This window comes from Salvelinus fontinalis, chromosome 11 (assembly GCF_029448725.1).
Source record: "Salvelinus fontinalis isolate EN_2023a chromosome 11, ASM2944872v1, whole genome shotgun sequence".
NCBI classification, from domain to species: Eukaryota; Metazoa; Chordata; class Actinopteri; order Salmoniformes; family Salmonidae; genus Salvelinus; species Salvelinus fontinalis.
In genome coordinates, this window is record NC_074675.1 from 28,825,860 (window position 1) to 28,840,257 (window position 14,398).

The window sequence follows — 14,398 nt, forward strand, 5'->3', positions numbered from 1 at the left end:
TACATTACTGAGTGACACCTCTTAAAAATGTGCAGAATGAATCTTTAACAACACTGTAAACACCACATTAATTTAGTTTTCTGTCTTTTTTAATGCAGTTGAGTGCATCTCCTCTATTTTGAACTATTTTAATGTGCATCGTTTTCCATAAAGACACCACACCTGGGTCGATGTAAAAAGCATTCTGTGTGTGTGTCTGTGCGTTGTCAGAGAGCCTTGACCGTAAGCCCTCTGTGTTGGGGGGGATATGCTAAGTAACATGTTAACTTGAGTGATATTGACAAAACGCCCCTCGGGCTACACAACACTGCGGGAGCCATGCAGATTTTAAACGGACGCCTGAAAGCATTGCGGCGACCGCTGCCGTGACACCCAAAGCCCTCAATGACTGCCCTTGAAGGTCCTAAAAGGTCCCAAAAAAACAGCCAGGAATAGTAGCTTTGAATAGGCCATTTAATAGTCAGTTTAAAAATGGAAGAACAACAGCAACCACAAGTATCAGCCAACAACTGCTTTCGTCTAATAGGGTTTTCTTGCTGAAAGAAAGAGAGTGATGATGGGATGGGTGATGAAAGAGTGCAGGCTGCCCTGGTCCTCTGTATCTCCCCCCCCCCCCCCTTCTCTCTAGGCCCTGCTTTTATTTGCTCTATCGATCCCTGAATCTCAACCAGGCCGTTTCGCAAATGAACACGGTGTCACTAAAGACCACGGAGAAGGTGACACTTAGAAGAGCACACACAGTCCCTCTCTCTGTCTCTCTCAGACAACCACACATACACATATAGAATATATAGTACCCCCTACTCCACATGGAGTCTATGGCCCTCTGCAACCCTGGACACTGCTACAGACAGACACTCTCTCTCTCGCTCTCTCTTCCTTTCTCTCATTTTGACCATTCGCTCACCTGTATCTCAATTTCACTCTCCCCTTCCCTCTCTCCAATCTCCTCTCTTTAACCATTTCTCCCACCATTTGTTTGCTCACTTCCTCCCCTCTCTCTCTCTCTCTCTCTCTCTCTCTCTCTCTCTCTCTCTCTCTCTCTCTCTCTCCCTCTCTCTCTCTGTCTGTGTATATATATATCTACAGGGCCTTCAGAAATTATTCAGACCCCTCCACATTTTTTTGTTACAAAGTTCGATAAAAATAGATTTTTGTCAACTATCAACTAAAATTATCTAATGTCAAATTGGATAAAGAATTCTAACATTTGTAAAAAAAAAAAAAAGTTAACAAAAATAAAACACTAAGATACACTACATGACCAAAAGTATGTGGACACCTGCTTGTCAAAAATCTAATTCCAAAATCATGGGCTTAACATGGAGTTGGTCCCCCCCTTTGCTGCTATAACAGCCTCCACTCTTCTGGGAAGGCATTCCACTAGATGTTGGAACATTGCTGCAGGGACTTGCTTCCATACAGCCTCAAAAGCATTAGTGAGGTCGGCACTGATGTTGGGCGATTAGGCCTGGCTCGCAGACTGTGTTCCAATTCATCACAAAGGTGTTCGTTGGGATTGAGGTCAGGGCTATGTGCAGGCCAGTCAAGTTTTTCCCATCGATCTTGACAAACCATTTCTGCATGGACCTCGCTTTGTGCCTAGGGGTATTGTCATGCTGAAACAGGAAAGGGCCTTCCCCAAGCTGTTGCCACAAAGTTGGAAGCCCAAAATCGTCTAGAATTTCATTGTATGCTGTAGCGTTAAGATTTCCGTTCACTAGAACTAAGGAGCCTAGCCCGAAACATGAAAAACAGCCTCAGACCATTATTCCTCTTCCACCAAACTTTACAGTTGGCACTGTGCATTGGGGCAGGTAGCGTTCTCCTGGCATCCACCAAACCCAGATTAATCCGTCGGAATGTCATAGTGAAGCATGATTCATCACTCTAGAGAACACATTTCCACTTCTCCAGAGTCCAATAGCTGCAAGCTTTACACCACTCCAGCCGACGCTTGGCATTGCGCATGGTGATCTTAGGCTTGTGTGCGGCTGCTCGGCCATGGAAACCCATTTCATGAAGCTCCCAACAAACAGTTTGGAACATGGTAGGGAATGTTGCAATCGAGGACGGACAATTTTTATGCGCTTCAGCACTTTGCGGGCCTGTTCTGTGAGCTTGTGTGGCCTACCACTTCGCGGCTGAGTCGTTGTTGCTCCTAGATGTTTCCACTTCACGATAACAGCACTTACTGTTGACTGTGGCAGCTCTAGCAGGGCAAAAATTTGACAAACTGACTTGTTGGAAAGGTGGCATCCTATGACGGTGCCACGTTGAAAGTCACTGAGCCCTTCACTAAAGCCATTCTACTGACGATGTTTGTCTATGGAGATTGCATGGCTGTGTACTTGATTTTATACACCTGTCAGCAACGAGTGTGGCTGAAATAGCCAAATCCTCTCATTTGAAGGGGTGTTCACATACTTTTGTATATATTGTGTATCTTGATTTGAGTATTCAACCCCCTTAATCAATAGATGTTAGAATCATCTTTGGCAGTGATCTGGGTAAGTCTCTAAGAGCTTTGCACACCTGGATTGTCAAGTTGGTTGTTGATCATTGTTAAACAAACATATTCAAGTTTTGCCATAGTTTTTCAAGGTGATTTAAGTCGAAACTGTAACTAGGCCGCTCAGAAACATTCAATGTCGTCTTGGTAAGCAACTCCAGTGTATATTGGCCTTTTCTTTTAGATTATAGTCCTGCTGAAATGTGAATTTGTGTCTCAGTGTTTGTTGGTAAGCAGACTGAACCAGGTTTTCCTCTAGGATTTTGCCTGTGCTTAGCTATACCATTTATTTATTTTTTTATCCTAAACAACTCCCTGAATCTTGCAGATGACAAGCATACCTGTAACATGATGCAGCCACCACAATGCTTGAAAATATGAAGAGTGGTACTCAGTGATGTGTTTTTTGGGATTTGCCCCAAACATAACGCTCTCATAAAGTTCATTTATTTGCCAAATGTTGGCAGTTGTACTTTAGTGCCTTATTGCACTAATGTAAAACTGAGTTAGGAAGGACGAATGTATTTCTGTAGTGACTGGGTGTATTGACACATCATTCAAAGAGTAATTAATAACTTCACCATGCTCAAAAGGATATTCAATGTCTGCAATAGGTGTCACGACTCCCACCGAAGGTGGCTCCCCTTCCTGTTCGGGTGGCGCTCGGCGGTCGTCGTTGCCAGCCTATTAGCTGCCCCTTGTCTGTTTATTAGTTGCACCTGTGTTCAGTTAGGTTTATTGGTTGGGCTTTATTTACCAGCCGGCCCGCCTACTGGTTGTGCGGGATTATTTTCAGTATACGTTAGTACTCGACTGTAAGTCACGGTTGTTCGTGTATGGTGTGTTTTGCTGAACTGTTTAGTTCCCCCTGTTTGGGGCATTTGTTTGAGTTGGCGTCATTTTCACCGGTGTGGTGTAATAAATATATCGCTACCCTGAACTCGCTGCTTGCTGCACCTGACTTCTTCCTCCACTACACCCCGGACGTTACAATAGGTGCACTTCTTTGTGAGGCACTGGAAAACCTCCCTGGTCTTTGTGGTTGAGTCTGTATTTCAAATGCACTGCTCAACTGAGAGACCTTATAGATAATTGTATGTGTGCGGTACAGAGATGAGGTAGTCATTCAAAAATCATGTTAAACACTATTATTGCATACAGAGTGAGTCCATGCAACTTGCCATAACAAATTGGTTGAATACTTATCGACTCAAGACATTTCAGCTTTTCATTTTTAACTAATTTCTGAAAACATAATTCCACTTTCAGATTCTGGGCTATTGTGTGTAGGACGGTGACCCCCAAAAAATATCGCAATTTAATCCATTTTAAATTCAGGCTGTAACACAACAACATGTGGAAAAAGTCAAGGGGTGTGAATACTTTCTGAAGACACTGTATCTACTATGTCTTCCACTTTCCTATTAATCTCTCCCTCCCACCTCTCTCATAACTCTCATTCTCTACGAGAGTGAGTTAGTCCTCCTTTCTCTCTCCATGAAAGGTGTCTCTCTTTCTAATCATATGGATTACGGCAGATAATAGGTCAGCCTGCCGTTTCTCTCTTTCGCTTCCTCCTCTCTTTCTTCCCCTCTCCTCTTTCTTTCTCAAGACACCCGGCGTGGCGCTGGGGAGACTGCTAGATTAATTAAAGTTGTTCGAGTAAGAGACAGAGGGAGGGAGAGAAAGAGAGAGATGGAGATGGGTGGGGGGAGATAGGCGGCTTTGCCGAATCAATCCCAGCGAGTCGATACACAATAAATAAACGAGGAGAAAAACAACCAGGAAGGCACGGAGGAGAGGGAGGAAGGGGTGATGGATGGAAGGCACGGAGGAGAGGGAGGAAGGGGTGATGGATGGAAGGCACGGAGGAGAGGGAGGAAGGGGTGATGGATGGAAGGCACGGAGGAGAGGGAGGAAGGGCTGATGGATGGAAGGCACGGAGGAGAGGGAGGAAGGGGTGATGGATGGAAGGCATGGAGGAGAGGGAGGAAGGGGTGATGGATGGAAGGCACGGAGGAGAGGGAGGAAGGGGTGATGGATGGAAGGCACAGAGGAGAGGGAGGAAGGGGTGATGGATGGAAGGCACGGAGGAGAGGGAGGAAGGGGTGATGGATGGAAGGCACAGAGGAGAGGGAGGAAGGGGTGATGGATGGAAGGCATGGAGGAGAGGTAGGAATGGGTGATGGATGGAAGGCATCAAGGAGAGGGAGGATGGGGAGATGGATGTAAGGCATGGAGGAGAGGTCATCAGTGGTCTTGCTGAAGATGTTGTGCTGTATTGAGCCGAGAACGGGAGGATTAGCTGTCTGTGTCATGGAGAGAGTTCAACACATGGACAGGAAGTTGATGGACAGGAAGTAGAAGGACTACAAGTAGAAGAAATACAGGACGTATTGCTCATTCTCAACTTCCTGTTTGGGGTGACGGGTGAGAGAGTCCTAATACTCGTACTTGCATCCTAAATAGTAGGCCGTTTGATTATGTGAAAAAATGTAGTTTAATAGTACGTGACATTTTGAAGATTGAGTATACTTTAAAAGCCTGGATATCATACTCATTTCGGCTTTGACAACAGCTGACCAGTTAGATATGGGGACGTACTAGCGAACTCAATGAATAGCGGGAAACAGAGCATTCTCAATATGTGAAAATAAAATGAGTTATAGTATGTGAATTTTCTTAAGTCAAGTATGGTTTAAATGCCAGGATGGTATAGTCATTTAGGCTGTTCATCTAGTAGAATCCGATTCACACTTTCCCACAGTGCATTGGAAGAGGTGGGCTGCGAATGATAGTGCCGGGTTCTCTTCAAGTAGCCAAACAACAAAACGAGGTTACTTAATTGGGAAGATGCTGTATAGCGAAGCTTCTGCGGTGGTGTTCAAATGTAGGCTTTTCATTGAAAAGTGCTTATTTTGAAAAGTGTTCCTTCGTCAGAGCTTTTAAACTAAATACTAAACCATCTTTTGATTTCTGAATGTGTCGGCACCGGGGATTCGGGATGTGGCTGCATTATTGATGACGTGTTAATCAGGCCTTTTGATTTGAACACATGGATTGTTTTGGTTTTGTAGGCCAGGCTACATATATCATTACATGTATGGATCAAGCCTTTAGCAGTCATTCTGATCTCGTTTTCAATGATCAGTGCTTTAGTTTATTATGTTGCTGTCCAGTGGTTCTGAATTTGATGTCCATGTTTTTTGTGCAATAGCCTTAGTTTTGCTGTATACTAGGCAATTTGATTTAATTTATATATGTTAAAGCACTAATAAATATGTTGAAATGGAACCAAATGATATGTTTCTGTCTTCAGTCCTTTTTAAATAGGATAGATGGGCGATATGGGCAACGCTAAGGGTCTAATAGTCTGCCTATAACCAGCCTGAGTAGGATTATAACTCCATTCCTATTCTATTCAGAGTTTAGAGAAATTAATCAAATTGGAAAGGATCGATTATCAGGTGCATGTCTGTTGAATTTGGAAAAATCCAACTGAACTAGGCCCCGCCCCACCTACCCAGCCAGTCAGGATTTAACGTTTTTACTAAACGGTATGTGCTAAATAGTAGACAGTTTAAGTATGTAGTACGCTAGTATGGGTGTTCAGACACAGCCAGTCACTACATTGTTATGGGCTTGGGTGTTAGATATGTTATTGAAGTATAGTGTCATACTCTTCTGATGTTCAAAGCCTGAGTGCACCCCTATCTGGCTGTCACTCATCTCTCATCGCCATGGCAATGCTACTGTGAGGGATTAGAGTTGCCTGGATGGCTGGTGACAAGGTTCTGCTCCCTCCACCATCACTCACCAATCAGATCAGAGAAAGATCAACAGGAAGAGGATAGGGGTCACGAGAGGTCAAATACTATAAAGACCACAAGCCATCTACCCATACCTCTCTTTTTAGAATATACACTGCTCAAAAAAATAAACGGAACACTTAAACACCACAATGTAACTCCAAGTCAATCACACTTCTGTGAAATCAAACTGTCCACTTAGGAAGCAACACTGATTGACAATAAATTTCACATGCTGTTGTGCAAATGGAACAGACAAAAGGTGGAAATTATAGGCAATTAGCAAGACACCCCCAATAAAGGAGTGGTTCTGCAGGTGGTGACCACAGACCACTTCTCAGTTCCTATGCTTCCTGGCTGATGTTTTGGTCACTTTTGAATGCTGGCGGTGCTTTCACTCTAGTGGTTGCATGAGACGGAGTCTACAACCCACACAAGTGGCTCAGGTAGTGCAGCTCATCCAGAATGGCACATCAATGCGAGCTGTGGCAAGAAGGTTTGCTGTGTCTGTCAGCGTAGTGTCCAGAGCATGGAGGCGCTACCAGGAGACAGGCCAGTACATCAGGAGACGTGGAGGAGGCCGTAGGAGGGCAACAACCCAGCAGCAGGACCGCTACCTTCGCCTTTGTGCAAGGAGGAGCACTGCCAGAGCCCTGCAAAATGACCTCCAGCATGACCTCCTCTCTCTCATCCTCTCTCAGTTCAATTTCAATTTAAGGGCTTTATTTGGCATGGGAAACATATGTTAACATTGCCAAAGCAAGTGAAGTAGATAATAAACAAAGGTGAAATAAACAATAAAATTTAACAGTAAACATTACACTCACAAAGTTCCAAAAGAATACAGACATTTCAAATGTCACTATCTCTCTCTCGCTCACTCTGTGTGTGTGTGTGTGTGCGTGTTATTGAGATGCTGAAACTGAAAAGACGATGTCAGCCTAGACCAATCCCGAAGCTGAGAGAGATGAATAAATGTTTTTCGCGGCAGGAATTGGAGGGGATAAATGTTCAGAGAATCTTTATGGATTTCTGATGGGATTTCCATACCTCCCACTCCTCCTGTCCCTCCGGATGGACGGAGACCTCCAAAGCAGGCCAAATTCATTGACAACCACCCTTTCAAACCCAATATCTCACTTTCATGTCTTCCTCTGTAACTCTCTGGTTCTGTTTTTCTCTGTCTCAGCCACCCTCTTGTAAACTTATCTCGCAGCCTCTCACCCTCCCTTCCTCTCTCTTTCTCACTCTCTCTCTCTCTCACCCTCCCTGTCTTTTTCTATCTCATCATTTCATTTCCCAGTCTGTTTCTTCTTCCTGCCCTTTTCTGTAGGACGGGAGAGTCCCTCCTCTCTTGGTACAGTACTCATGCATCCTCCCTCACTCCTCTCTCCCCCTGTCTCCCCTCCATGTCCGTCAAGTGGGAGGTCTGGCTCTCTTACACACACATTCATGTCACCGTGACAATCCACTGGTCAGTCCAGCTGAACAGAGAAGAGGTGTCCAAACTCTGGATCCTCCCTCTCTCCCCCCCTCCATCCCTCCCTCCTCCCCTTTTCCCATTACATAACCATCTGAAAGAGAGAGAGAGGAGGGGGGGGGGGGGGGGTAGAGAAAAAGCCAGTCTCTTGTACCTCCCACCAGAGGGGGGAGACACAGTGATTGAATGGCCATCAGTGGCTCGCCAGCTGCTTCTTTGGCAGCGCAGTCCCTCCTCTCTCTCTATCCTCTTTCCCTCATCTCTCATCGCTCCCCTCTCTCCCTATTCTCTGTCTTCCCCTCTGTTCCTCTGCTCGCTTCCCTCCCTCCCTCCCTTGCTTCACCCTTTCTCTTTCCCTCCCTTCATCCCTTCAGAGGTCCAGACCTCTAAAGTCATAGAGGAAGAAAATAAGTGTTTTTCCCCGAGATGGGAGCAGAGGGGTTGAATCAAGACATAGGTGATGGGGGTGGATGTATACTCCGTTCCCGTGGCCTGACCCATCGTGGCTGTAAGGGGGCCTTGGGGGAAAGTTCCCATGGCTGAAGCCGGGGGCTGGATCAATGTGCCCAGGGCTGGGTCTATGTTCCCAGGGCTGGGGGCTGGGTCTATGTTCCCAGGGCTGGGGGCTAGGTCTATGTGCCCAGGGTGGGGGATGTGTCTATGTGCCCAGGACTGGGGCATTGTGTCTGGGGTCTGTCAGGAGGCTGGGGGTGGAAGTTCCAAGGGCAGGGGCTGAAGGCTGAGGGGGCCGCAGGGGTCGATCTGACAGGACGGCGTAAGTAAAATTAGCAATTAACTGGCAGGGCGGTGCAGCCGCAGTGTGTAATACCCCTGGCCAGGGACCAAACACCCAGGGGTCTCCGCCAACAACAGCCTCTCTACTTAATTGTCAGAGCGAGGGAGGGAGCGATGCATCCCATCCCAGTGTCCTTTGACAACTTCCAACGGTCAAATGTACTTTGAGGGAGTTTCTCTGTCTATGTTTTTGTTTGTTTGTGTGTGTGTGTTCGTTGAACATAATTTTACGTCGAGATCTGTCTGTGTATTTGTTTGTTTTTATTTATTTTATTTTTTTTAATTTATTGAACCTTTATTTAAACGGAGTCACTGTCACGTTCCTGACCTGTTTTCTGTTAGTTTTTGTATGTGTTAGTTGGTCAGGACGTGAGTTTGGGTGGGCAGTCTATGTTTTCTGTTTCTTTGTTGGTTTAAGGGTTGCCTGGTATGGCTCTCAATTAGAGGCAGGTGTTTGGCGTTTCCTCTAATTGAGAGTCATATTTAGGTAGGTTGTTTCACAGTGTTCGTTGTGGGTGGTTGTCTCCTGTGTCAGTGTTTGTCGCACCATACGGGACTGTTCGGTTTGTTTGTACATCGTTCCTTTTGTGTAGTCTATTTTTCCCTGTTCGTGCGTTCTTAGTGTTATATGTAAGTTCGTATAGTTCAGGTTTGTCTACATTTGTTTTGTTATTTTGTTAATTATTTCAAGTGGTTTCGTTTCGTGTTTTTCCCGTCTTGTTTTATTAAAATTATGTCATCACAACCCGCTGCGCCTTGGTTCAATCACTACTCCTCCTCTTCGGTTGTAGAGGAGGAGGAATACCGTTACAGTCACATTGAGATGAAGAATCTTTTTACACAGAGAGCCCTGTACACATGACAATAAAAACATAGACAACATACATGTCACGTTCCTGACCTGTTTTCTGTTATTTTTGTATGTGTTTAGTTGGTCAGGACGTAAGTTGGGGTGGGCATTCTATGTTTTGTGTTTCTATGTTTGGGTCATTGGGAATTAGCCTTATATGGTTCTCAATCAGAGACAGGTGTTTGACGTTTCCTCTGATTGAGAACCATATATAGGTAGGCTGTTCACACTGTTTGTTTGTTGGGTGGTTGTCTCCTGTGTCCGTATGTGTTACCACACGGGACTGTATCGTTTGTTTGTAGTCTGTACCTGTTTGTGCGTTCTTCGTTATATGTAAGTTCACATGTTTTAGGTCAGTCTACGTTCGTTTGTTATTTTGTAGTTTGTTGAAGTGTTTTCGGTTTTCGTCTTTACTTTAATAAACTTCATTATGTCAAATTATCACGCTGCGCTTTGGTCCAATCCCTACTCCACCTCTTCATCCGAAGAGGAGGAGGACGACCGTTACAATACAGTCGTGGCCAAATGTTTTGAGAATGACACAAATATTAATTTCCACAAAGTTTGCCGCTTCCGTGTCTTTAGATATTTTCTCAGATATTACTATGGAATACTGAAGTATAATTACAAGCAGTTCATAAGTGTCAAAGGCTTTTATTGACAATTACATGAAGTTGATGCAAAGAGTCAATATTCACAGTGTTGTCCTTTCTTTTCAAGACCTCTGCAATCTGCCCTGGCATGCTGTCAATTAACTTCTGGGCCACATCCTGACTGATGGCAGCCCATTCTTGCATAATCAATGCTTGGAGTTTGTCAGAATTTGTGGATTTTTGTTTGTCCACCTGCTTCTTGAGGATTGACCACAAGTTCTCAATGTGATTAAGGTCTGGGGAGTTTCCTGGCCATGGACCCAAAATATCAATGTTTTGTTCCCCGAGCCACTTAGTTATCACTTTTGCCTTATGGCAAGGTGCTCCATCATGCTGGAAAAGGCATTGTTCATCACCAGACTGTTCCTGGATGGTTGGGAGAAGATGCTCTCAGAGGATGTGTTGGTACCATTCTTTATTCATGGCTGTGTTCTTAGGCAAAATTGTGAGTGAGCCCACTCCCTTGGCTGAGAAGCAACCCCACACATGAATGGTCTCAGGATGCTTTACTGTTGGCATGACACATGACTGATGGTAGCCTTGTCTTCTCCGGACAAGTTATTTTTCCGGATGCCCCAAACAATCGGAAAGGGGATTCATCAGAGAAAATTACTTTACCCCAGTCCTCAGCAGTCCAATCCCTGTACCTTTTACAGAATATCAGTCTGTCTCTGATGTTTTTCCTGGAGAGAAGTGGCTTCTTTGCTGCCCTTCTTGACACCAGGCCATCCTCCAAAAGTCTTCATCTCACTGTGCGTGCAGATGCACTCACACCTGCCTGCTGCCATTCCTGAGCAAGCTCTGTACTGGTGGTGCCCGATCCCGCAGCTGAATCAACTTTAGGAGACGGTCCTGGCATTTGCTGGACTTTCTTGGGTGCCCTGAAGCCTTCTTCACAACAATTGAACCGCTCTCCTTGAAGTTCTTGATGATGCGATAAATGGTTGATTTAGGTGCAATCTTACTGGCAGCAATATCCTTGCCTGTGAAGCCCTTTTTGTGCAAAGCAATGATGACGGCACATGTTTCCTTGCAGGTAACCATGATTGACAGAGGAAGAACAATGATTCCAAGCACCACCTTCCTTTTGAAGCTTCCAGTCTGTTATTTGAACTCAATCAGCATGACAGAGAGATCTCCAGCCTTGTCCTCGTCAACACTCACACCTGTGTTAACGAGAGAATCCCTGACATGATGTCAGCTGATCCTATTGTGGCAGGGCTGAAATGCAGTGGAAATGTTTTTTGGGGATTTAGTTAATTTGCATGGCAAAGAGGGACTTTGCAATTAATTGCAATTCATCTGATCACTCTTCATAACATTCTGGAGTATATGCAAATTGCCATCATACAAACTGAGGCAGCAGACTTAATATTTGTGTCATTCTAAAAAAAAAATGGCCACGACTCTACACATGTGTATAAAACAATACAATTCAGCACAACAACAACAAAAAAATGTAATAAAAGCAATCACATTCAACTACATAGAGGTCCTCAATCAATAATGGAAACTGCCTGAGTGACACCAGCACATCTAACTGCGGTGAACTCTGCAGATTGTTCCACAAAGTAGGGGCAAAAAATACAAAACACAGATTTTCCCAAATCTGTGGAGACTGGAGGGATCTCTAGTGTTATCCAGTCCTGTGAACGGGTTTGGTAACTCATGATTTTATCTTAATGAATGATGTTACATATAGAGGGAGTTTCTGTCAGATTGCTTTGTAAATAAATCAAAGAGAATGCAGCTTTCTTCTTCCAGACAGAGAGGTCCAGCCCACATTTTGCCCTATGGAACCTGGTCAAAAGTAGTGTACTACATGGGGAATATGGTGCAATTTGGGAGGCCGCTTGTCTCTGTAGAACTCAGATATGAATCTGACTGTTTCCTCCTTAATTATTTATCTCCATTTGCTGCTGATTTGGCCCTTTACTGACTGGCCTCAGCACACTCTGCAGTGGGGTGCGTAATTACACACATACACACATACATAAACACACACACACGGACACACACGCATGCAAACACACACACATGGACATGTACACAGGCAGACACACACACACATCCGGGCATGCACGTAAACACACACACACACTTTTTTCATAGGAGAGGTCAGGGAACAAGTTGGGGGTCCCACCCTGGGGCTGATGGGAGAGAGAGAGGCAGATGGAGAGAGAAAAAGAGGGGGAGAAAGAGAGAGGCTGCGGAGGGTACGCTCTAGCGAGACAGAGAAAGCTAGGCAAGTCCCTCAGCCACTCAGAACCATAGTTGTGGTGTATGAGAGGAGTCTCTGCTCCCTCCACAGGGATGCCTGCCATTCTGTTCTGGCCTACAGTAAATACAAAATGAGATATTCCAGACCTTGATCATAGACGCTCAAACACATACACAAACAGAGACGCATGCACACACTTCGCACACACACACACGCAAAACACTAATCTATCCCATTCAATTTTCTGTGCAGTGGGGTAGATGATTATTCCGTTGTGATGTCAATCACTTAACAATTCTACCGTGCTGTGGGAATGAATAAATAATCTGCTTTGAATGAAAAGTGGACGATTTATGAGTCCTGTACTGGGCTGTACATGCCAGACCTCCCTCCATCCGTCTCTTTCTATCTCCCTCTCTCTTTCTATCGCTCTTCACCTCTTTCTCTCCCTCTCTCCACCCCTCTTTCCTCTCGCTCTTCACCCTTCCCTGCCTCCCTCTCCCGTCCCGTACTCCGCCTCTTCCTCTCCCCTAAGCTTGTTCCCCTTACAGAAAGCTCACAGATACAGTAAGCCTGATGTAAGGATTGATAGAGTTCTAGTTGTTATGGAATATACCGTAACTCACACTCACAAACACTTCACAGTTGTCCTCTAATCTCTGAATAAACTTTAATACCCCAACCGGGACCTGTTATGTTATGCAGGGATTTACTGTGCTTACAGTTTCTATACTGTACCTACCTAAAGTGTGAGAGCCCTGTACACATCTACAATATATTTAAGATTCACAGACTGTTATGCAATAACTTGTGTACCAATAACTGTCTAAAAAGACGTACTGTCTAAAGATTCTCACTGTGCCTATACAGAGTTTTATATTTCAATAGAAACTGTGGAGAGTTACATGGCATTACGTACTGGCAGACAGTCAGACACAGAAAGACAGGTGTGAGACTTACAGCAGGACAGCAGGGTTAGACAGACAGACAGACAGACAGACAGACAGACAGACAGACAGACAGACAGACAGACAGACAGACAGACAGACAGACAGACAGACAGGTGTGAGACTTACAGAAGGACAGCAGGGTTATAGAGACATAGACAGGTGTGAGACTTACAGAAGGACAGCAGGGTTAGAGAGACATAGACAGGTGTGAGACTTACAGAAGGACAGCAGGGTTAGAGAGACAGACAGATAGGTGTGAGACTTACAGAAGGACAGCAGGGTTAGAGAGACAGACAGGTGTTAGACTTACAGAAGGACAGCAGGGTTAGAGAGACAGTCAGATACAGAAAGACAGTGGTGGGACTTACAGACAGACAGCAGGGTTAGAGAGACAGTCAGGCACAGAAAGACAGGTGTGAGACTTACATGACAGCAGGGTTAGAGAGACAGACAGACAGGTGTGAGACAGATAGACAGACTTACAGAAGGAGCTGCTTTCGTCCTTTGTGCCGTCCATGGTGCCATCCGGAAGCATCTGGAGGTAGAAGCCATGCCGGTTGTAGAGTCTCGTGACAATGCCTTTCAGTTGGGGCTCTGCAGGGGGACAGGACAGGGTTCATTTGTGTCCTCATATTGCATGATAGTCAGTGATGTTTGCACTCAAACTCAGCATCTGGGAACAAACAGCAGTAAAGGAAGATTCTACACTCTAATGTATTTTCTCCCAAATATGTTATAACATGTAATTTACACTGAAAGGCAGCATGTGTCCACAGTGGCCTTCTCTATTAAATTATGTTTTATTTTTTATCTAACCTTTATTTAATTAGGCAAGTCAGTTAAGAACAAATTCTTATTTACAATGATGGCCTATTGATGGGACCTTGGTGCCTGCTTAAAATGGGGCCGCGTCTACGATGAGGGAGGTAGGGTGTGTGTGCCTGCCTACTGCCTAGTACGGGGAATGCTTCATTAAAGATGAATAGCATGTGAGGCTGTGCTGCTCTGTTTGCGATAAGCCAGAGGAGTGAGAGAGAGAGATGGGAGGAGAGCTAAAGACAAAAACACAAACAAGGAAAACTTGACTGAGCTACTAAAAGTTTAATGACACGGGACCCCGTCTTCCAT

At 44.9% G+C, this 14,398-nt stretch overlaps 1 protein-coding gene across 1 annotated transcript in view; it reads right to left on the reverse strand.

The window, feature by feature from the left end:
- LOC129865452 (fibroblast growth factor 11-like) overlaps positions 1-14,398 on the reverse strand; it is a 129,437-nt gene that overhangs the window by 41,090 nt on the left and 73,949 nt on the right. Inside the window, exon 3 of the mRNA XM_055938263.1 lies at positions 13,754-13,864. Coding sequence (XP_055794238.1) covers positions 13,754-13,864 — 111 coding nt within the window. The remainder of the gene's footprint in view (positions 1-13,753; positions 13,865-14,398) is intronic.